The sequence below is a fragment of the Perca fluviatilis genome, chromosome 6 (assembly GCF_010015445.1).
Source record: "Perca fluviatilis chromosome 6, GENO_Pfluv_1.0, whole genome shotgun sequence".
In the NCBI taxonomy this organism is placed as follows: domain Eukaryota; kingdom Metazoa; phylum Chordata; class Actinopteri; order Perciformes; family Percidae; genus Perca; species Perca fluviatilis.
In genome coordinates, this window is record NC_053117.1 from 42,046,259 (window position 1) to 42,071,228 (window position 24,970).

At 40.3% G+C, this 24,970-nt stretch overlaps 2 protein-coding genes across 2 annotated transcripts in view; one reads left to right on the top strand and one right to left on the bottom strand.

Annotated features, from left to right (window-relative positions):
- The window catches only part of LOC120561108 (uncharacterized protein C5orf34 homolog), a 13,287-nt gene extending 12,036 nt beyond the window's left edge, over positions 1-1,251 (bottom strand). Inside the window, exon 1 of the mRNA XM_039804060.1 lies at positions 1,246-1,251. Within this exon, the coding sequence (XP_039659994.1) occupies positions 1,246-1,251 (6 nt within the window). The remainder of the gene's footprint in view (positions 1-1,245) is intronic.
- Positions 1,252-7,162: 5,911 nt separating this feature from the next.
- LOC120561109 lies at positions 7,163-24,455 on the top strand. The gene is made up of 8 exons (XM_039804061.1): positions 7,163-7,208; positions 7,368-7,450; positions 9,558-9,672; positions 14,815-14,859; positions 15,209-15,296; positions 17,256-19,191; positions 21,631-22,827; positions 23,674-24,455. The coding sequence occupies exons 2-8, from the start codon at positions 7,372-7,374 to the stop codon at positions 24,438-24,440; spliced, it is 4,227 nt and encodes a 1,408-aa protein (XP_039659995.1). The 5' UTR covers positions 7,163-7,208; positions 7,368-7,371; the 3' UTR covers positions 24,441-24,455.
- The last annotated feature ends 515 nt before the right edge of the window (positions 24,456-24,970 follow it).

Genomic DNA, 24,970 nt, shown 5'->3' on the forward strand with positions numbered 1-24,970 from the left:
GTATTAGAGGACCACTAAGGTCTATATAAAAGAGACTTCAGATACAGTATTAGGGGACCACTAAGGTCTATATAAAAGAGACTTCAGATACAGTATTAGGGGACCACTAAGGCCTATATAAAAGAGACTTCAGATACAGTATTAGGGGACCACTAAGGTCTATATAAAAGAATCCAAAGAGCACCATGTCATAGGACCTCTAAAGTTTTATTTATTTTATTTTATTTTATTAGTTTATTTGTCAGGGACCATGCACAGTTCAAGCCCTGTACCAGAGTTAGCTATACAGCTAATTTACATCTCTGGTCCCTGGGCAAGGGAGATAAAAAGACAATATAGACAATACAGACAATACTATCAAAAACAGATAAAAACTCAACAACATGTGACAAGCATTACTCATACATAAACCAAAATACAAATATACATTCCATATTATAAAAAGGTCAATGATCACATAGTTGATTTGCCTTCAGCCAAGTCTTTAAGGACATTTTAAAACTGCTGAGACTTGCACAATTTCTAATATGAAGTGGAATTAAGTTCCACTTTTCTATTACAGTAAATGAAAAAGCTGATTGACCAAATTTAGTCTTCCTAAATTGAGTGTAACAGTCACCTCTTACAGAAGCCCTAGTGACCCTTACATTATCTCTGCAACATGACACACATTGCTTGAGTGGGGGTGGTGCAAGATCATGGGTCAATTTATACATCAGGCACATGTCTGCAAAACAGAGAAAACTGTCAAAGGTTAATAGGTTGTATTTTTTTATGATGGTACAGTGGTGGTAGTTCCTTGGTTTTTTGAATGGTGTCTGTAAGTGAAAGTATGAAGGAGCTGAAAACTTTGGGAGATGTTAAGGTTTTGAAGAGGGCTCCATTGACTTTCAATGTAATTTGTTGTTGAAAACTGCTTAATATTTGAATATATTTATATATATATATATATATATATATATATATATATATATATATATATATAAATAGTGAAACAAAAGGTGATGATGAACCATCATGTGCTGAAAGAGCTGAACATTTAGATAGTTGAATGGTTTTTGTAGCTGAACGTATGCAGATGTTAGACACGACCGAAAAAAAACGTACGAAAGATGGATTAATAATTAAAAAACAGGAGAAGAATACTGTGAATGCTGAATCAGCATAAAAACAAAAATGAATCATTTACCAGGAAAGGTGGAGACAGCAGGAAGGAAAGCTGAACTCTATTTCACCATCACTTACTGTCATCTGAACTGTGAAGGACCTGATTACATCAAACCAGCAACTACACTCAGCAAAAACAGACACACCCCTTTTTCAGGACTCTGGATTTTAAACCTCCTGTTGTCCAAGGGCCAAATTTGACACACACACACACACACACACACACACACACACAGACATACACACACACACACAGACACACAAGCACACACACACACAGACACACATAAACACACAGACAGACACACACACAGACACACAAGCACACACACACACAGACACACATAAACACAAAGACACACACACACAGACATACACTCAGACACACACAGACACAAACACACATACACACACACACACACATACATACATACACACACAGACAAACACACACACACACACACACTAGGGTTGCACGATATTGACAAAATGTGATATTGCGATATCGATATTCATTTCGATGTTTTTAAACATATTTAAAATTACAAAAGTTACGGTGTCACTTCCTGGGCACTGCCAAGCTGCTCTCGAGCAAGGCACCGAACCCCCAACTGCTCGGGGCGCTCCTCCAAGGAGCAGCCCCCCCTCCCTCTGACATCTCTCCATTAGGGTGTTTACCATGTATAGGTGTATTCAGGCCTGTGTTCAATGTGTGTGCAACTGTGTGAACATTGGGTTAGAATAGGATAGGTCTTTATTGTCATTGTCACAGGTAAAACGAAATTTAAAGTGCTCTCAAGTCAGTGCATCATTCATTGAATTTATAAAAATATAATTTAAGTCCTACTTTGTTACTTTAATGGAGTGAAAATTGTAAATTTTGTGTACCAATGGACAAGACGCAGCGCTCCCCAAAATAAACTTAATATTGCATACTTCAGGGTTCGTACACATTTCCACCAGAAAATTTCCATGACTTTTCGACAAATTTCCATGACCTTATATTCCCCAAAACATCACACCAACTAGCCTACGAGAATAGAAATCCATTCTCTCGAAACAGTCCTTGGGAAATTTGAATTAAAATGAAAGTTTATCTACGTATTTATAATACATAAAAAATGTAGGCCAACACTGACACACCAGCAGGCACATTAGACTATTATTTCAGCCCTACATTAAATTAAGCAAAGTTGTGCATTTAACTTTATGTGATCGCCTACTGTAGACAAATACCTTCCACACATTGAAATCCTGATTAATGTAATAGCCTGATCAATTACTAATCAGGTCTTCTTCAACTCTGTCGGGTCATCGTGACCAATATATTTATTGCGTTTTTAATTCCTGCAGCTTTGTAGCGCCGCACACACTGGCTAGTGAGATGCTGAAGTAATGGGGCTGTAGCCTAGAGAACCCCAGTAGGCTACTGCGACCGCCAAAATGCCATCGGGTCTCCGCGCGACAGACACAAGGACTTGTGCGACATGATCTTCCCAAACGCGATACATTGCTCAGTTGATTTGCAATGGGTGAAGCAAATTTTCATGACTTTTCCAAAACTTTCAGGGGTGTTTTTTGTTTTCCAAAACATTTCCAGGCCTGGAAATTGCCATTTTCAAATTTTCCAGGTTTTTTCAAAACGTATGAACCCTGATACTTATTGCGACACTTCTGATATATTATAAAGATATTGAGTTGATATAAGATAAAGGTACTTTATTGTCACACACACATACACGTAGCGAAATTCATTCTCTGCATTTAACCCATCCCTCAAGGGAGCAGTGGGCAGCCAATCACAGCGCCCGGGGACCAACTCTAGATCTGAGGCAGTTTTTTTTTCAAGCAAATTGCCCAAAAATAACATAAATGGTTCCATATCACGCTCTTCGCAGGTAAAATTAAGGATCGGATCTCAACTGTCATTGAATTTTTATTTGAGTTTTATTAAATTTGATAGCATTTAAAAAAAATAAAAAAAACAGTATCCTGACTAAACTTTGACAGTCTGTGATTTTCCACTCATTCGTAACTATCTGTCAAAATAACTCATAAGATCAGCTTTTTTCAACATCAAACAAATTAGTTAGGCTTTCATTTAATATAAATTAGGTTTATTGACCATGAATTCTCCCCCTCAAAAAGTTTTGTTCAGTTTATGTCTTGGATGTTTAATCTTTTAACATTCATAGAAATAGTTGCATATATTAAGTTTGCTTAAAATATAAAAGCAGTTGAAAATGACAGGACATTTCGTTTTTTGCGGAGTATAGTGTTTCAGTGACCTTAAATGGAGATGTTGGTTCCTGGGATGTCCAATGAGAAGTGTGTTCCTGTTTGTGCCTTCGTATATAAGAAACGAAGGTCAGTCATATTCCTGCAGAACAATTGCTCGCGATTACATAAAGATCTTATTATTGCACCATCCGGTCTGGCTGAAGACTCTTTGATTCAACAAATCGGCCTAAGAAATTTCCATTTCTGTTATCTGAACTGCTAAGGTCCTGGATTACATCTGGGTAAGAGCACTGGCACAAACTGAAATGTTTTGATGTGTGTTATTCAAACTATAACATCTTCCACAGAAGAAGGAGCAGGTAAACTCTGAACTCTGCACTGATGCATCAGGTTTTAGATGATCTGGAACAAAGACACACACACACACACACACACACACACTACACTGATGCATCATGATTTATATGATCTGGAACAGGTTTGATGGCTGGAAGTTCATGTACTGTTGCAGTGTTTCTTTACACTGACCTACTGCGTCCCTGTGGACTTCTAACACATTAACAGATCACTGAATTCTACTTTCCTGCTAAATAAAGGCTTTTTAATGGTTTTAGGCGCCCTACACGTTACTGTAGGTCCAATTTAATATAAAACTCAATTGTATACCCAATTGTATATGTGTGTGTGTGTGTGTGTGTGAGTATATGTATGTATCTACTTGTATTCATGTATTTCTCCGAATGATTTGTATATGCGACCGGAAGACTTTGCTAAATAAGTTTGTGGTGTCTTGTAATCCCATGTGGGATGGGCCAAATGTTTGGCATGACTAGGGCTGGGCACCGAACGTCGATAATTAATAAAAAAAAAAAAACTTAATAAATTAATAAAAATTATTAATCTTTCGGTGCCAAATTTCGGTTCCCAAAGCGTCTGAACGCGTGACTGACAGGCTGAGCTTGTAAGGCAAGGCAACTTTATTAATGTTACTCTGAGTGAGCAGTGTTACCAGAATTTTTACATTTTGAAGTGACATTTTGACATTTTGAAAATAAAAGCTTTGTGTTTGATGCATTTTTGTTGATGTTGAAATGGATTTTAAAACATATGGCACTGGATCGAAAGATTTTGAACAATACCCAGCCCTAAGCATGACACAGAAATAAAATTAAACTAATTGTATACAATATATGTAGTGGGGGGTCCCTGCTCCGTCTCTATTTCAGCTAAGGGGTCCTTGGACTAACAAATGTTGAAGACTCCTGGTATTAGGCCTGCATGATAAATTGTGATCTCGATTCATGCGTTTTTAAATGACTTTTTTCTCTCTCCTTCAATTAATGTATTGTAAGCATTTGACATTAACATGTTTTAATTATGTAAAGACATGTTGAAGGAGTTCAGATAGAGCCTGTATCAGAGCCATATTTAGTCCAGATAGAGCCTGTATCAGGACCAGATTTAGTCCAGATAGAGCCTGTATCAGAGCCATATTTAATCCAGATAGAGCCTGTATCAGGGCCATATTTAGTTCAGATAAAGCCTGTATCAGGGCCATATTTAGTCCAGATAGAGCCTGTATCAGAGCCATATTTAGTTCAGATAGAGCCTGTATCAGGGCCATATTTAGTTCAGATAGAGCCTGTATCAGGGCCATATTTAGTTCAGATAGAGCCTGTATCAGGGCCATATTTAGTTCAGATAGAGCCTGTATCAGGGCCATATTTAGTTCAGATAGAGCCTGTATCAGGGCCATATTTAGTTCAGATAGAGCGTCGTATCAGGGCCATATTTAGTTCCAGATAGAGCCTGTATCAGTGTAATAGCCATATTTAGTTCAGATAGAGCCTGTATCAGGGCCATATTTAGTTCAGATAGAGCCTGTATCAGGGCCATATTTAGTCTACATAGAGCCTGTATCAGGGCCATATTTAGTTCAGATAAGTTCTGTATCAGGTCATATTTAGTTCATATAGAGCCTGTATCAGGGCCATATTTAGTTCATATAGAGCCTGTATCAGGACCATATTTAGTCCAGATAGAGCCTGTATCAGAGCCATATTTAGTTCATATAGAGCCTGTATCAGGGCCATATTTAGGTCAGATAAAGCCTGTATCAGGGCCATATTTAGTTCAGATAGAGCCTGTATCAGGACCATATTTAGGTCAGATAAAGCCTGTATCAGGGCCATAGACCCATATTTAGTTCAATGTGTTATAGGTCACTATTTTTGGTAGCCTACTGTACTTAAATGGCCAGTATGTATGTACTTTATTTTCATTATTGATTGAAGCCTCTATGTGTACAGGCTTGTGGTGATGCCCTATGGAATTCAATGATCTCGCTCAAGATCTTATAATCACTTGTGAGCAGACTTACTGATCTATATGAAACGCACCTCAGTGGATCTTTGCCTTCTTTATGAAGAACTAACATAATAGCTTCCGTCACGCTCGGTGATAATGACTTCTTATCCTGGTGTCCTCGGATGAAGTTTGACCCATTTTCAAAGAGTTTCTATATCATAAATTTTGTTTTTCTTTCAAACAAATTGTCCAGAAAAATAACGTGGATAGTTCCTTACAATGCTCTTAACAAGTTAAATAAATTATCAGTTCACTACTTTCATTGAATTTTGGTGTTTTAGTCAATTTTATAGCATTTAAGAAAAAACAACTGATAAAAGAACTTTGAAAAAATGTTAAAAAAGTGACACAAAAGTAACAAAAATGTCGAAAAAAGTTTAAAGAATTTTGGAAAAAAAACACAACAACTTCAAAAGGCTCAGAAAAAGTCGGCAAATGTTGAAAAAAGTGACAAAAACTTTGGTTAAAGCCACAAAAGTGTCAAAAAAGACGACCAAAACGTTGTTTTTTTATTTAAAATTTTGACTCAGAAAAACAAAAAACTTGGTCAACGGGAAGACAACACGAGTATTAAGTATTTTACTGATATACTGTAGTCCAACGTTTCATTAAGTACTTTAATGATATACTGTAGTCAAACATTTCATTAAGTACTTTACTGATATACTGTAGTCAAACATTTCATTAAGTACTTTACTAAGGATAGGGAATCATTTCTGTAAATATATTTTGTAAAATTCGATGGGAGACCAATCAGGTCAGAGTACTTTATCACTTCTGATTTGCATGATTTCCTGTTACTGATATACTGTAGGTCTAATTTAGCTAGAAAATCATTTATTTCAGTTTTCAAAAAACAAAAATGAATCATTTACCAGGAAAGGTGGAGACAGCTGAAAGGAAAGCAGAACTCCATTTTAGTTTTGCACTATTTCACTTTCACTTGCTGACATCTGAACTCTGAAGGACCTGATTACATCAAACCTACAACTAAACTCAGCAAAAAAAAAAAAAAGCCCCTTTTTCATAGGGTGACCAGACTTCCCCGTTTTCGGTGACCTGTCCCCGGAAATGGGAGAAATTGCTACACGTGACCTTTTAAGATACTAGGGGTGCATGATTCAGAAAATGTCACGATTCAATATCGATTTTCAGGTTCAAATTTCGATTAAAAAACGTTTCTCAATTAAAAAAAAGAATTATTCACAGTATGTAAATGTAGTTACTTTCCCCATGTGATTGCAGTAGACATACAATAAAAAAAATCGATTTTGAATCGGTAGAGCTTGAATCGCAAAAGTGTTTTTTTTTGCACACCCCTAAAAGATACTTTTGTAAAAAAGGTCCTGGATTACATGTGGGTGCAATAACAACAAACTGAAATGCTTTTATGTGTTAATATAACGGTCACATCTTCCAGGACGAACAAACAGGTAAACTCTGAACTCCATAATGATAACAACCAAGATGGCTGCAGATGATTTTAGACTTTCTGTTGAAGCAGTCCTATAGCCTGACTGGGGGGGGGGGGAGGAATTGTTCATGTTGGGATTAGTGTGTTGTGTATTTTGTGTGCTTGTGGTGTTTTGCAGGACGATGGCAGGTCAGATGAAGAGCTGGAGGACTCTGAGGCTCCTGATCCTCTTCAGCCTCCTCATCCTCACTCAACAGTTTGGTGAGAAAAGTTTTACTTTTTAACAGCACACGCACACACACACAGACACACACAGACACACACACAGACACTGAGATTTACCCTCTGCCCCGACAGCTAGCGTTAGCGGCTAACCATCAGTTTCCTGTAGCTTATTTAAAACTAGAGACACATTAGATTAGCATGAAAACATGTCCCAGAGAACGGTCGACTCGGTACACATATGTTATTAACCCCCTAGGGTCATTTTAAGCCGGAATTGTCCTTTAACGTAAATTTGTTGTAGTATTTTTAATTAATTTGGGCAATGTAACGTGTGTTACGTCATCCCGTTCTCACTTCCGCTTGGTCAGTGGCTCTCAGCGTCACATACTGACGCAACGTCTGAGCCGTGGGGCTGCTGGGATTGGTTGAAGTCGTGGGAAAATGCGGTTATTGGTCAAATTTTGGGTAAAGTTACGGTGATTGGTCAAAATTTCTAGTCGTACCACTATCATGGTCATTGGTTGTAATTTGTGTAATTGTTGTGTTCGCGACAAATCCTGGAGGGACTGTGTATTGTGTCAACAGTTAACTTCATGTAATATTGTATGAGGCGTTTTCTTTTGAGGGGTGCAAATGTTCCACCAGAACAAGTTCCTTCCTGAGACTATTTAGCAGAGCCACTGTCGCTGCGTCTGGAGTTTAGCCCCCCCCCCTAGACCGTTGTGATTGGTTTAAAGTAGGGATGCACCGAACCAAGATTTTTGGGGTTCTGCCGAATACTGAACCCACTGGTTAAGATTCTGCCGGACCGAACCCTACTCCCATTCTTAACACAGTAAACACATTAATGAAGTAAACAATGTCCACAGCAGTGCATTTTTCATTTCATTTTATTTTAACTGTAAAAAATAAAAAAAGAATAGGCAACATTATGCCTGGCACACAAGTGGGAAAAACTGTTTTTGACAAGGCCTATGTTTACCTTATCTCAAGATCCAAGCATATCCAAAATATTAGCCTTTTAGATTTATAATCCCATAAAGTAGGCTACCCCCACACTCTATTCACATCGTAGGAAAGTACATCGCTATCGCCAGATGAGTGAAAATTTTGTTTTGCAAACTTTCGCTTACCAGTGTATGATGAAGGCATGTTGGGGGGGTGAAATCAGAAAGCTACCGTTAGCTAACGAGCAGCAGCCGGCCGTTCGGTCACTCCGCTCCTGCTGTAGAGAGACTCATTTACTGAGAGAACGCTGTCAGCCTGGGAGAGGCTCGGTCTGGTTAACACCAGTTTTTAGCTGTGACTGTCCTTCCTTTGCCGTACCTGAAGTTGCTGCATTCTGGCTGCTGTCTGGAGATTCCTTCAAGCACAACTTGTGTTCTTTCGGATGTTTCATACGCAAATGTCTTAACAGCGTCGATGTTGTGTATTGTTTAGGGTCCTCGCCACCACCAGACCAATCGGCATTGCAAATTGAAGATGTAGCTCGACTTGAATCGCCTTCTTTTGACTCAAAGTACTGCCAAACAACACTTTTTCTGCTCACTAGCTCCATTTTCAATTTCTCACAGCCTACTGCCGTTGCTACTGCATTCCGTCTAGCTCCAACTACGTCATTACGTTGACCACGTAACTCTACAAAGAGTAGTGAAGTAACGAGATAGTTCAGTCCAAGATGGCGAAGCTGCAGCTCTGTCATGGGTGCGTTTGTTTGTAATTGAACGTTCTATTGAGTTTCGCCTCTTGTTACTTCTATACTCTTTGGCAAGAGCAGAAACTCAACACGTTAGCCTCCTTTTCTCGCCTTTTGTTACTTCTCTTTGGTACCGTTCGGTTCGGAACCGAACGTTCTAACGTTCGGCAGTACCCGAACTCTGTCAAAAAGCCCAAAGTTCTGCCGAATTCCGAACCGAACTCTGGGTTCAGTGCATCCCTAGTTTAAAGGAATGCAAACAACCCAAAGAGTTTGTTTCTCCTATCCCAGAATGCATCTGTGGTGTAGCCAGACGTCACTTCACAGCTCTGTGGAGATACAGCTGAACATGCGAGACTAGAGTGTAAATGACAGACTGAAGAAAGAGATGATTTTTATGGTTTGAATACAGAATGTCGCCTATTTGTTTCTTTCTTTCTTTCCCAGAGGTGAGAGATGAAGAGTGGGAGGAGCTCGGCCCAGATATCGCTGCACTACACCACCTCAGAGGACTGTCTGAACACATGTTTCACGAAAGGCTCAAGAACCCATCGAACCACAGGTGTCCAATATGACTGATAGTAACAACAATCTTTGAAATTAGTCCAGTAACCGACAGAACTGAGCTGCAATGTAACCCTACAGGACAAATGTTCAGCATCAGTTAGCGTCTATTAAAGCTACATCTAAACGGCTACCTTTGGGTTTAAAAAAAATAACTTCTGCTAGGTTGACGCCTGGCGTCCACACTACTGCGACGTTTCCGAACCCCTAAAACAGAGAAATACAGTACAGGCCAAAAGTTTGGACACACCTTCTCATTCAATGTGTTTCTTTATTTTCATGACTATTTACATTGTAGATTCTCACTGAAGGCATCAAACTATGAATGAACACATATGGAATTATGTACTTAACAAAAAAGTGTGAAATAACTGAAAACATGTCTTATATTTTAGATTCTTCAAAGTAGCCACCCTTTGCTTTTTTTGATAGCTCTGCAAACCCTTGGTGTTCTCTCAATGAGCTTCATGAGGTAGTCACCTGAAATGGTTTTACCTTCACAGGTGTGCTTTGTCAGGGTTCATTAGTGGAAGTTTTTCCCTTATTAATAAAAAAGCAAAGGGTGGCTCCTTTGAAGAATCTAAAATATAAGATATGTTTTCAGTTATTTCACACTTTTTAGTTAAGTACATAATTCCATATGTGTTCATTCATAGTTTTGATGCCTTCAGTGAGAATCTACAATGTAAATAGTCATGAAAATAAAGAAACACATTGAATGAGAAGGTGTGTCCAAACTTTTGGCCTGTACTGTACATTCAGTGGCACATCTGCTCACGAACAGTCTGCATACATAACGCGTGCAGTGTAGCCAAAGCGTTGGCTCTGGTGTCAGCACCTTTGACTCACTTGGACTTGGTTAAACATCTGCAGCCTGTTGCACCAGCTGTGTGTAAGTTCTATCTTAAGTTCGGGTTTTATGTCCACACTAAACAATACATTGAAACTAGTTAGTTGTGTTGCACCACGGAGACGTAAGGTTCATCATAGGGCATAAAAAAAATATATTGAAAAAATGGTTTGGTTCTGGTTGGTTGTCAGTTGAGGTCATGGGTCGATAGGGAATTTATTTTATTTTATTGTTTTTCCCAGTGGCAGCAAGGGATAGGTAGGATTTATTTTAATTTTTTTTTTCCTTTACAGTAGCGATGGATACTCTATTTTTTCATAACATAGCCTACTTGTTACTACATACAGTTGTCGCTCAGTAAATTGAAAACATGGTGAGACATCATTCACGTGTATCAAGTAGCCACATGCATCTGTTTTGGTGTGTGTGTGTTGTTTGTGTGTGTGTGTGTGTGTGTGTGTACGCGCGTGCAGTGCGGGCATCGCTGTTAATCCCATCTATCTTCCATAATGCAACGCTTGTTTGAACGACATTAAAAACAACATATAGTTCATGAGCGGTTTCATCTGCCCTGTTTAATGTGATGAAGCTCCCCGGTGGCGCTGTAGCTGGCCGGTGAGGGCTGCTTGAAGGCGCCATCCGCGCCGTCCTCACGCTTCTGCTGCTGCCGTAAAACTGGACAAGGCAACGTTAAGTGCTGCTGCGGAGACATCGGGTCCTCTTTCAGCATTGCTGGAGGAAAACGGGCATCTTGCATCGCAAGAGTGCTGTACCAAAATGTAATTATAGTTCGACTCAAACTTTTTATTTGTGTATTTATTTAATTTGTATCATTTCTTCCACAAGCTCATAAAATAATTTTGGGTCGGTCGGAAACCGGAACCAAATAATTATTTTTGTTAGACCCAGTTACGCTGGCGTAGTCTACACTAACCAGAATGTTTTCACAAAATAATTATTTATTTTCTTCTTCAGTGGCCAATCAGTGAAAAGCATTATTCTTGATGCAGTGTTTTATTAATATTATTATATTATTACATTATTACCGTGGTATTTATCCTGACAACTGTTTTTGAACACTTAACGTTAGCTCCACAATAGAGAAGAAGCTAACGGCTAAAAGTAGCTAATATCGGTAACGCTAATCAGCAAACAGCAACAGAAAGGTACATAAACCAGGAGAAAGCGTTATGATTAGGTGATAACTATAGAACCTTAACCTACAGCTAATGTTAGTGCAAAATAACAACAGTGACATCGGGTGGTGACACGTCAACTATAACATGGAGTAGCCCGTAACGTTATGGGCAGATTCAATTATGAGGTTATGTGGCCGGGTTGGTTCATTGGTAGAGCAGGCGCACATATACTGAGAGGCTTCTACCTCGACGCAGAGGTCCAGGGTTCAAATCCAACCTGTGACAATTTCCTGCATGTCTTCCCCCTCTCTCTCTCCCCTTTCTCAACTAGCTGTCCTATCACAATAAAGGCGGAAAAAGCCCAAAAAAGAATCTTTAAATTGTGAGGTTATTATAACAAAGACATAATTAAAGCTGCGAGCAGCGATGGACGGGCCCTCGCGCTTCTGCGCGCGTTGGTGTTACCGGCGGACGCTGCTCCTTGCGACCGTGCAATCGCGTGGCACTCAGACGCCACAAATCGTCAACAATGAAAAGGGAACTCCCTGCCGAGTTCAACGATACCTCACATAAGACTCTACCTTAAACGGGTCACAACTTATGAAAGGGGGCGTGGCTAAAGTATAAGGGGCGGGCCAAACCATCAGCAATGAATAAGGAAGTCTCTGCTGAGTTCAATGATACCTCACACAAGGGTCTGCATCAAACGGGTCATTAGTTATAAAAGGGGGCGTGGCTAAAGCTTAGGGGGCGGGCCAAACCATCACCAATGAAGAATGAACTCTCTGCTGAGTTCAATGACACCTCATACGAGACTCTACCTTAAACGGTTCAAATGTTATGAAAGGGGGCGGGGCCTGAGTAAGTGGGCGTGGTCATATTATAGGGGGCGGATCAGTATCACATGAAGACCACACATTCTGAGTTTCATGTAAATCGGATGATGTTTGTCATATCATCATATGCGCATTTCCTGTTGCCAGCGGGGGGCGCTATGACCAAAAGTCAATTTTGGCCTGTAGGTGTCCTCAGGCCTGGACCCTTGTCAATTGTGAGAAATTTCGGGCAGATACGACAACGTACACTCAAGTTACAACAACTTCTTTGTTCATCGCTAAACACTCAAAATGGCCGCCATGCCACGGCCACACCGTCTGACAAAAAGTTTTTCTTTTAATAACTTTTCATCATTAAGGTGTTGGATGGTACAGACCAAGTTTGAAGTCCATCGGATGAAATCTCTAGGAGGAGTTCGTTAAAGTATAGCACCTTGATAACTTGCGCATTTTTTCAACTATCAAAATTCTCTGGATAACTTTTCGTCATGAGGGTCAACAGATACTTCCTGCAAAGATTGAAGAAGATTGAAATCACGGCCTAGGACGAGTTCGAAAGAATGTAAAACACCTGAAAAATGCATAATTAAATATGGCCGCCTTCCGGTTGGGCGGAGCTAATGAATGTAAATGGGAAATATGTCCGCAATGATTAGAGCAATATGGGTATTAAAGCTGGTGAAGATTGGAGCAACTATGTCCAAGTTGAGGCCGTCCATGCATTAGGGGGCGCTATGCAGCCCGTTTACAGGTATGAGCCAAATCGCTGTAGAGTCTCGCAAAGCTCCCTGGTGTTTATGTGGGCGCCAATTTTTGTGAGTTTTCGTATATATTGAGGTCATCAAAAATGTGCCCAAGGGCTAAAACCAATTAGGGCACACTATAGAGCAACCGTACCACTCCCAAGCCTAAATGTGAATTCAGGTGAAAGAGTTTAATATTCTGCACATGGCTGCAAAAGTTTGAGAGTTTTTGTGCATTCTAAAGTCCTCAAACAAGTGTTCGTAAAATGAAGATTTTTTCACGAAAACCAAGATTTCAGAAATATTAGAATTTTGTAATTTTTTCTAAAAATAGCACCATAGACTTCAAGATGAGATCTATGTTCCCTCAAAAGTTGGTATATTAACTTATTTCTTTTTTCTAATTTAAGGCGCACGTTAGGGGGCGCTATGGAGCCCCCTGGCAACGCCCAAGCCCAATCACTACAGAACTTTGCAATTTTCACCAGTTTTGACATGTGTGCAATTTTTTGTGAGTTTTCGTGCATACTAACCCCCTCAAAAATGCAACAAAGGACTCGGAAAAATAATAATAATCTGACGAAAAACAATAGGTTCCTTCGCACTTTCAGTGCAAGGCACCGTTGGGGCACCGTTTCGTGCTCGGGCCCTAATAATAATAATTCCTTCAGTTTCAATAGGGCCTTCGCCGCTGTCGGCGCTCGGGCCCTAATGATAGCCTAAACTGGGAAACGGTTATGATTAACGTTAGTAGCTGTTAATTAAGGTTATCTAACCCGAGTCTGCTGCCAGGTCGGTCATCCTCTGGATCTCCGCTCATGGAAAACAAAATCAGGAGTGTTAATCAGAATCATCACAGATATCCAAAGGGATGAAATCTATCCCGGAGAACGTGTTGTAGACACAAAACAGCCGGTCACTCCTCCTCATCCTCCAAGTTAGGGCTGGGCGATATGGAGAAAATCAAATATCACGATATTTTTTACCAAATACCTCGATATCGATACCGCAACGATATTGTAGTGTTGACTATTGGTGCTTTCACAAAATAGTCATACAATGACATTTTTTATAAATAATCATCAATAATGTGGATATTACGACTAGTTGGGAAAAGGCAAATAATAGAACAGTTACAACAGTCTGGTAAGTTCAGAAAATGACACAACTTTACTGTAATGCAGCCTTTAAAACCAGAGACACCACTTAAGACATATGATGATATTACGATATTCAAAATATAAGACGATATCTAGTATCATATCACGATGTCGATATATTATCGATATATTGCCCAGCTCTATTTCAAGTTATCCCACGTTTCAAAATGATGCACCATGCCAACCCATCTTACAGAGGACTTTACAACTTACAACTAACATTGGAACTACTTCAGCCTGTGCAACCCTCAAAATGTTAGTAGTGCGTAAACGCCGAAGTTACAACTTGCGTTCAAACTAGTCTACGTTTGAACTAATGCATAGCTGGTGCAACCCAGTGCTGATTGTTTTAATGTTTTTTTTAATCATGGGGCAAGACTGAAAAGTTAACAATGACTGTATTTTCTCTTAGGGGCACATCCATAAATGGGGCCAGAGTTGAGAGATCTCTTAGCAGGTAAGAAATAAGCTTTCTAGTACAGTTCTGGTGAGAATACGTTTAAAATCAAACTTTGGTGCAGACCTAACCACACCCGAATAGCCCTCGTTAGCTGAAGCTAACAATATCTTTCAAGCCATTCAATGCAGATTGGCCTTTTTGTACAAACAGAAGGTATATCTCTTCTGTGAGACAGATTTGTTCCCTACGTGGCCTTGCTACAGCATGGTAAAATATATTTAAAAATTTAAACCAAAGTGTTTTTCTTAAGGAAGGTACTGTCAAACTCTCATGTGGTCTGCATCAGGTTTTACTCAATCTGTGTTGTGTAAGCCTCTCTGATATAAAGTTGTAAATCTTCTTTTAGGGAGGACATTGACCAAAACCCGATGAGTTTGCTGTCTGATCTTCAGGAGAATGAGAAATTCACAGCTTCTGTTATTCAGAAGGAACAGGTTGGTGTATTTTAAATTAAAATGGAAAGCAGCACTGAGTTCAGATGAACTGAGCTAAATTTACTGGAACCCAAATCTTTACTGGAACCCAAATTTAATTAATAAAACTAGCAAAAGAGTTGATCTTGCATAGACACACAGAAAACAAAAACAAAGTTACCATTTAAGACAACAAATGGTACTTTCTTGAGTCAAACATTCATCCCCTCCAATTTATATATATATATATATATATATATATATATATATATATAGTATAGGAGTACACCTTTCATTCATTACATAGTTTTCTTTTTTTTTTTTTATGATTTTAATTTTATTTTTAAATGAAGGCATAAATATGAATACATATATATGGATTATGTACTTAACAAAAAGTGTGATAACTGAAAACATTCTTATATTTTTAAAACGATTCTTCAGGCCACTTTTGTTTTTATTAATAAAGGGAAAAACTTCCACTAATTAAGCCTGAATAGGCACACCTGTGAAGTGAAAACCATTTCAGGTGACTACCTCATGAAGCTCATTGAGAGAACACCAAGGGTTTGCCGAGTTATCAAAAAAAGCAAAGGGTGGCTACTTTGAAGAATCTAAAATATAAGACATGTTTTCAGTTACTTCACACATTTTTGTTAAGTACATAATTCCATATGTGTTCATTCATAGTTCTGATGCCTTCAGTGAGAATCTACAATGTAAATAGTCATGAAAATAAAGAAACACATTGAATGAGAAGGTGTGTCCAAACTTTTGGCCTGTACTGTATATATATATATAAAATTAAAGCTGCAAGCAGCGATGGACGGGCCCTCGCACCTCGAGGTTACTGACTCGCTCCTTGCGACGGTGCATTTGCGCGGCACCCAGACACCGCAAATCATCACCAATACCTGACATACCTCACATAAGACTCTACCTTAAACGGGTCACCAGTGGGCGTGGCTTAAGCTTAGGGCATAAGCCAAACCATCAACAATGAAGAAGGAACTCTCTGCTGATTTCAATGACACCTCACACAAGACTCTTTAAACGGTTCAAATGGTATGAAAGGGGGCGTGGCCTGAGTAAGTGGGCGTGGTTAAAGTACAGGGGGCGGCTCAGTATTACATGTAGACCACACATTATAAGTTTCATGTAAATCGGATTTTGTTTGACATATAAAGCTGATTTCCTGTTGCCAGCGGGGGGCGCTATGACCAAAAGTTAATTTTGGCCTCTAGATGTCCTCAGCCCTGGACCCTTGTCAATCGTGAGAAATTTCGGCCAAATTGGACAATGTACACTAAAGTTACAACAATTTCTTCGTTCAACGATAAATACTCAAAATGGCCGCCACGCCATGCCAACACTGTTTGACGAAAAGTTTTTCTTTCAATAACTTTTCATCGTTAAGGTGTTGGGATGACACAGACCGAGTTTGAAGTCCATCGGATGAAATCTCTAGGAGGAGTTTGTTAAGGTATAGCACCTTGACTTTTAGGCCTTCTTCCTGTTGCCACTAGGGGGCGCTATGACTTTAAGTAAATATCGGCCTTTATTTGTCCTCAGGGTTGGACTCTTATGAATCCTGAAAAGTTTCGAGCCAGTTGGACAATGTACTCTCGAGTTACGCCCACTTCCTGTTTCGGCAGCGAAACGTACAAAATGGCCGCCCCGCCACGGCCATGCCCTATGACGAAAAGTTTTTCTTTTAACAACTTTTCATCTTTATCGTCTTAAGATGGCACAGACCGAGTTTGAAGTTGATCGGATGAAATCTCTAGGAGGAGTTCGTTAAAATGTGGAAATAGCAATAATTTCGAACTTTCAATTCAAAATGGCGGACTTCCTGTTGGGTTTAGGGTATGGCTCTAATGAAGTTTTTTGTACATTTTGACATGTTACATATGTGTAAAAAATAAAAAAAAAAAAAAATTTGCTGTGTTTTATATGTAGTTTTTTTCACTTGCTATCCAGGATTTTGAAGGATTCTTGGCAGCGATTGATGAACAGAAGACACAAGATGTTCTCCTGAGTGCTTCAGAGATCTCACACAGCTACAGCCAAAAACTTCTGGTCATGACTGACAAAGAAAAGTCAACAAATGACAGAGTCCAACAGGAATACAGCATGGATCCCCGTTACTCAGTAATAGTCAGCAATGAATGCCTGTTCAATGTCTCGTGTGTACCAGAAGCAGACAGCTACACCTTGGTGAAAATATTTGGGAGTGTTTCAGAAGATGGACAAACTGTGTCTGGCCTTTCTGGCTCTTCACTCGCAGAGCTGATGTTGAAACCATCACTGGAAACTGCACCTGTGTTCTCTCTCGATGGAAACACAACCAAAGACTTCCAACATAACTTCATTCGAGTTTTTACGGCCCGTGGCATCCCAGCAGTCCTAGAAACAAACCAGGAGAATCACCAGACTTACCAGGTCATGAACCAACTTGAAGAAGTTACTGGATACCAAATTCCGCAAAGACCGGTTGATCACAGCACCCAGTACGACCACCAGCAGATCCTCATCCTGGAAGATAACCCTGCTGTCAGAACAGCTGCTACGTATCTTTTTGAGAAGCATCCAAAGGTTTCCTCTGTCTACGTTCTTGATAACAACCAAAGACCAGTACTGATCCGAGGTGACTCCGTGCCTCTGACAGAGGAGAGCCGGCTGGTGCTGGTCGGCCACGGCAGGAAAGACAACTCGGGAGAAATGAGACTTGGAGGATATGAAGTGCAAGAAGTCTCCAAAATCATTCAACAAACCTCCAGGGATTCCAATAAAATTAAAACAATAAGTGTGGTGGCCTGTGACGTCGGATCAGATAATGCATTCATTGAAACGCTGCTGAAGGATCTCCATGAGACCGCCGGCATCGAGACAGAGCTGCACCTCAGAGACGCTGTGCTCCAGGTCAGCCACACAGGAGAGAAAATCACCCTGGAGATCACTAAGGATGGAGAGCAATGGAGACATAAAGATGACAGCAAGAAAGTGGTCGCAACCCTCGATAGGAACGGAGATGTAATTATTAGAAATGAGCCCGGCAGTAAAGGAAAGGAAATCTTTACCACTGAAAGAAACTTTCTAGGTCCAGAAAACCGTTTTCTGGTCTACAGAGACAGCTGGCCAGTTGTGCCAAGGAGATTTATTAACAAGAATGTTTTGGGGAAGTTTACGGATGCTGACAAAGTACGTATTGCTTGTAATCAACTTGAAGCTATGTCCTGGGGATTCTTTCACAACAAAAACATGCCCCGTCCAGAAAAAATGAAGATTAAAAACTTTGATCTAAAAGAATATTATTTACCAAAAAAAATTTACAATAAAGAAAGGGAGTTACAGAAGATAACGAATGAACAAGAACTAAATCGTATTCTTTCCAACTGTTATGAGATTAAATCAGGAGAAGATATCAGGAATGTAATCCGTCACTATGCAAAGACCGGAGAAGATGAGGTTACATACCTGAAGGTCAATGACTGGATATTAGAGGTTAATCCTATAAATCTGTATATAACTCCAGTTGGAAAAAAGCTTGACAACAATGGAAGAGAAAATGAGCAAAACGTTAAGAAATGTATTGAAGATCAGATAGGAAAAGAGAAATACCCTGACATACGAAAAGGAATTATAAAAGAAATGGGCCAAAATGACCCTAAAGAAGGATACGCTCAATATGTGGAAAGTATTTTTCGTGGAGAGCCCACAACACCTCGCCTGCCGCTCTCCGCAGGGGCCTGGTACACCACATATTTCTCTGCATCGGTTATATCTGAATCTGCTAGAAACTTCCGGACATTTCCTCTAATTCTCATGGCCCTGGATATGGTCAAAAGCACAGACAACAATATCAAAGAGAAAGGACTGAAGTTTCTTTGGGAAGAACATTCAATGGCAAGAGGACGTACTTGGATTGACCCAAGCAGGCGTGGATTTAGTGGCTCAGCCGACTATGAAGGTTCTAGCAAATTAAATAACAAAAATCCTTCGACTAGTGAGCAATTAAGGAATAATCTTAAAAATCTTATAACAAGTGAAATCCAACTGTATAGTAGATGGATTCAAAATGGAAAAAAAAATCCATCTCAGATATTCGATATCGCAAAGGATTACATGATAACAGAGCTTTATGCAGTTCAGGATTACGAAACATTCAAAACTACATTAGATATCAGCGACTATCCAGCGTCCGGCCGATTAGGAGGCTACAATGACGGCCACATAACATCCCAAGACTTAAAATCTGCCTCAGAGTTGGAAAAGTCCTTCAAACTTGAATCATATTACTCCAGGCTGAGAGTACTAAGCGCTGAACAAATCCACAGTCAGTTAAAGGCAAAATATGGTGAAAGTCTGGCAGGGTTGCACGTCCAGGAGGGCAGCGCCAGAATGGAGAATGGAGAGTTTGTGTGTCATCTGTTAGACGGTGCCAATGCTAAACTTGTTGAGTTTAGGGCTAAGTTATCTGCAAAGAGTCAACGCTACTCTAAAGCAATGTCAGAGAGCATTGAAACAGCAGTTCATGACATGGAAAATCACGGTTCAATCTCCTCCCATCAAGGCAGCAAGTACGTAGAGCACGCTGGGCATGCTGTTGGGACGCTGGGCCTCATGCTGGGGCTGAAAGGAGCTGTTCGTGCTTTTGAACAGGGTGACATTAAAGATGGCTTGGTGGGGTCTCTGCAAACGGCTCATGGAGTGACAGCTATGACAACGTCTGTTATTGCAAAACAAGCTCTGTCCTCAGAGGCCAGAATGGCCAAAGCTGTAACATCGGTCATGAAAAGCCCTGCAATAAAGCGTTTTACGTCAGTTATACCAATAGTGGGAATTGGATTTGGGATATACAATTTTGAACAAGATTTGGAGAGAGGTGACGCGCTGGGATATATCGATGCTTCTTTAGATGGTAGTATGGTTGTTTTAGATGTTATTGAAACTGCTGTGCCTGAACTGGCCCCGTTTATAGCGCCTATAAACCTGGCTTTATCAGTAGTCCGGATGGGCATTGATGAAATTTATATGGCCATACAGAATGAACTAAACAACCTCCCGAAAGATGCTGGACTTCTGGAGAAACTAAGGGCCGTTTCCTTAGGCTTTCTGAAGGGGATTGAGCATTTTGGAATTAGTTTGGCAAGTTTCTTTTACAATTGGCATTACGATGAAATTGAGCAGGGACACAGACTTGTTGAACAGATATCAGACTATCACAAATATTACGAAGTTACAAAGCAACAGGATGGAACGAGCGCCGTTGATTTTAGCAGTGGCGACTCTTCTTGGAACGGAGGAGGAGTTCACTTCTGCCTCGCTGACCAGGGTCCGTCTGAACTTTGCATGGACTATTTTGTGTCTAGTGATGAGAGTTTTGGGAAAAGGTGTTGGCAGATTGATACACAGGGAAGCAAGGATATTATTCTTGGCCTGGGAGAGTCACATCAGTTAGAGTACACGACACTAGAGAAGAAAATACTCATGTTCATACCAGCCGGCTCTGTGACGGTGGTTTCAGGTTATAAAGATGTATTAGAGTCAAGGTTTGGGGAATACAAAGGAAATAGAGATTCTAATCGTTTTTTTGCAATTCAGAAAGCAGAGGATGAACATGTGATTGAAGTCATGTTAAATTACTATTACAGGCTTTATGGTGAACCAGGTGATGACATATTCTTCCTCGGTCCACAGAGAAGTTACGTTGAAGGATGTGGAGGAAAAGACACATACATTATTCCTAAAAATGGAGGGAAAACAGTCATTAACAACTACGATCCTTCCAAAGCACTAGACACTCTTCATTTAAGTGTTGATTACAGTGACATTTCTGTGTCTAAATCTGGAAATGATGTTGTGTTAATGTATGAGGGAAGTCACACTGTGACCATAGAAGGATGGTTTTTAGGGGAACCGTATCGTCACATGAACATGATGTCTGGAGACGGAGTCTTGTTTGAGATTTCCTCTGTTGTGGTTTCTTCTGTTCAGCTGGTGGCCAGAGGGATTAACAAGATGTTGAATAGCTAAAAGGAAAAAAATTATAAGCAGTGAAAGTATAGATTTGGTTTAATGGGCCGTGAAGGAGAAGACATGTATATAGTGAAAGTTAGAAAAGGAATGTCTTCAGTGAAGATTAAAAATTACTCCAAAGACACTAAAACAGACCTGGCCATAATAGAAGCAAACCTCCACACCTTTAGAGTGAATGTAGTGGATGACAATGTTTTTCTGAACGCTTTCCATGACAACACATCCGTCAAGGTGATTTTATGGAATTGGTTCAGATCAGCAGCAGACAGACATTTGCTTGTTGTCACAAAGGATTTGATCACTTTCACAATCTCAGATAACAAGGCCGACTGCCTGGACAGAGACCAGTTCACCAAGTGTATTAAAAGTAGCAGCATCGACTACAGCAGCTCATCATGTCCTCTGCTGGTGGACCTTCAGGAGGACGAGGCTTTTAGCAGCGTGACGGAAGTTCGTGGGTCAAAGTTCAACGATGACATCAGAGGGAACAAAGAACACAATGTTATTGTCCCAGGAAGAGGACATGATTTCATCCAGGGTAGAGGAGGAGAGGACTGGTACGTTATCACACCGGGCCAAGGAGTCAAAACCATCAACAACCAATCTCCAGATCTAGCCTTGGATATTCTCTTTCTGAAAGAAGAATACGAGAACATAATGTGTTCTTGTGAAGGGCAGAGCATCATCATTTTGGTACACGGTAGAATAGATGTTATTTTACAGAACTGGTTTGATTCAAAGTTTCATCAGCACCTGCAGATTAAAACCAGTGATGGAATAACATCTGGATTGATGACCAACCGCAGCAGCTGTGATGAGTCTTTAATGTTCCCCGTAACTGTTGATTTTAGAAACCAGACACCCTCTGAATACAAGTGCTTCATACATAACAGAAACAATTCGCAAATCTTCTGCAGCCTTCAAGGCAAAAGAAAGATGAATGGCAAAGTGATGAATATGAAGAATCGTGATTCAGTTAAAGAAATGTACGGTTCCTCAGGTTTCGACATCATGGTTGGGAACAGCAATGAGAATCTGCTTGATCCGTACACCGGAGGTGCACTGATGATTGGAGGTGAAGGAAAAGACACTTACATAATCAAACAAGGATATGGAAACAACTCAATGATTGCTAACTTTGCAGAAGATCAGAGTATTGATACTGTGTCGGTTGACATGGATTATCTTCATGGCAGTCAAGTCACACTGGACTCATCAACAGAAGATCTAGAAGTGACCATCACATCAAAAGGGGAACAACTAAAATTCATTCTGCTCAACTACGCCAAAAGTTCCAAACATCAGCACTTAGAATTTCAGAGCTCTGACGGAGTGAATTTTAAATTGAAATCACTAAACTCAACCGGAGATGTCCCTTTCATTTACATTGAAGCTTTCAAAGTGACTCTGAAACAGCTGCAGGTTGACTGCCGCTTGGACCTCAACTCTCAGAGGAATCTGTCAAAGGTCCAAACGGTGCAAGGCTGTCCCTCCCAGTCCAATGACATACTAGGTAAGTAGTACAGATGTCAATCTTCCTCTATAATGCCATTCAAATGTCACTTTATTTAAGCTATCGTGTGTAGTTTCTGCCCACATGAGGAATTCTATGTAATGTCAGCAACACTGTCGGTGCATCCACATGATGCAAACCGTCGGTGATCGCAACTCTTTTACCAAGAATGAGTCATTTATAATTTTTTTACATCATGTATTCATGACTAACGTAGGCTATCGGTCACTTGGAAGTTGGAACAAAGAAATAAAATAAGTCTAATAAGTTCTAAAACATATCTATACTTACAAATACAGAGAGTTTTGTGGAGCTGAGAGGCTTAATTAGCTTTTTATCAACTAATTTGGCAATGGCTTGATTGTAACGGACATTCACTAATATAAAATAGTTGTGCACTAGAGGGACTTCAAAAATTTGCCTTGAGGGGGCACTTGTGTCATGGTATTGCGTTTCTGGCACGCCGCTTTGTCTACAATAATTCTCAACGGCAAACAAACACAAATCAACAGATAATCCTGTAATGAAACATTATCTAACAAGTGTAGGGAAGCGGCTCTATTGTAAAGGCTAACAGTGCTCGGTTAGCAAGAACGAGCTAATTCCTGATAAGATGAGCATTTTGACTCAGTGGAAGAACGCTGCAGACTGGAGATTTGCTAGGAGCTGTTAATCATCTTGGCGAGAATTTTTAGTCTGAAATATGCTTAAGTTGTTTTTATATTCTCTTTAACAAATGTTTTTCATATTTTTTAACTGCTCTTTAATGATTTATGTAAAGTACTTTAAATTGCCTTGTTGCTGTAATGTGCTGTGGACATAAAGCTGCCTTGCCTCTTGCCTTAGGTAACGATCAAGACAACGCTCTGATTGGTGGGTGGAAGGATGACGCCTTGGAAGGAGGCGCCGGAGATGACACGCTGATCGGAGGGAACGGAGACGACCTCCTGATTGGTGGCTTGGGAGACGACACTCTTTATGGCGAGGACGGAAATGACACTATGATGGGAAACTCTGGCCGGGACGTCTTCCTTCCTGGACCAGGGGCCGATCTGGTGGACGGGGGTCCTGGCAGAGACACGGTTGTGTACCGGGGCGATCCTGACACAGGTAAAGGAGTTTATGTCAACCTGCTGACGGGACAAGGCCGCTACGCCGATGCTGAGGGCGACGTGTTGAAGGATGTGGAGATAGTCATCGGCACCATCTACTCTGATATCTTGGTGTCCGGTTACGAAAGTTCTCTCCTCAAAGGCTCGGACGGCAATGACATCTTGGTGTCCACCGGTGGTGATTACCTGGTCGGTGGTGATGGAAATGACATTTACATGTTGGCTTTCAACAACGGTTCAGTCACGGTTGATAACTGTGCCAAAGACAACGCTACAGACGTCTTGTACATAAGCTCACAGTTAACGCTGCCATTTGACTGCCAACTTTTGTCTGACAGAGTTCTCCTGACTTCATTTGGACTTAAGCAAACTACTATTAAAATTACACTGCAAGGCTGGATCAGCGATGAGAATGAATGTGGTCATTTGAAGTTGGGTTTTAGAGATCAGGAGGTGTCGGTGGACCGGCTGCTGCAAGAGTGTCAGTTAAGACAGAAGTAGTTATCCGGATCATTCATGTCCTCTTAGGCTGAGTTTTCATTTTACAAACACACCGAACATCAGTTTTAGGGCAAAAAAGCAAAAGTCACAGAAACAAATGCTGATGCAGAATCAGTTTCCATGGTGGCTGATGTAATGTAGAGTTCTGTAGCGCTGCAGCTAAAATGTATCTTAAAAAAGGAAAGCAACTGAATCTGAATTTCAATAATCATTTGTCATTATATCTAAAATTAGCTCGTTCAAAACGTGTCTGTTTGGATCGGACTGATTGCGTGGCCTCTTGTATTGCTGCTTATAGCTTTCTCCAGAACCATTGTACCCCAAACAAAATTTACAGGACCCCAAAGCAACACAACTGTGTACTACTAGGCTTGTTTGAGATGAGCTGCGCCTCGCCCCCTGCTGGGCGGTGACTAAACGCTGCGGTCAAGTCGGACAGTTTCCAGCCTTAAGTCTAAACAAGAAGTCACAGAAACACTCACATCCTGTTAATTCTAAAGGTATCAGACCCATATATCAGCTTGTTTAGA

What these genes read in the sequence shown, in the direction of transcription:
- LOC120561109 (XM_039804061.1), top strand. Translation starts at nt 7,372, where the DNA reads ATGGCAGGTCAGATGAAGAGCTGGAGGACTCTGAGGCTCCTGATCCTC. An exon ending in CTGTTATTCAGAAGGAACAG is followed by an intron (nt 15,297 to 17,255) that starts GTTGGTGTATTT and finishes CTTGCTATCCAG; the next exon opens with GATTTTGAAGGATTCTTGGC. An exon ending in ACATTCAATGGCAAGAGGAC is followed by an intron (nt 19,192 to 21,630) that starts GTACTTGGATTG and finishes TCACAATCTCAG; the next exon opens with ATAACAAGGCCGACTGCCTG.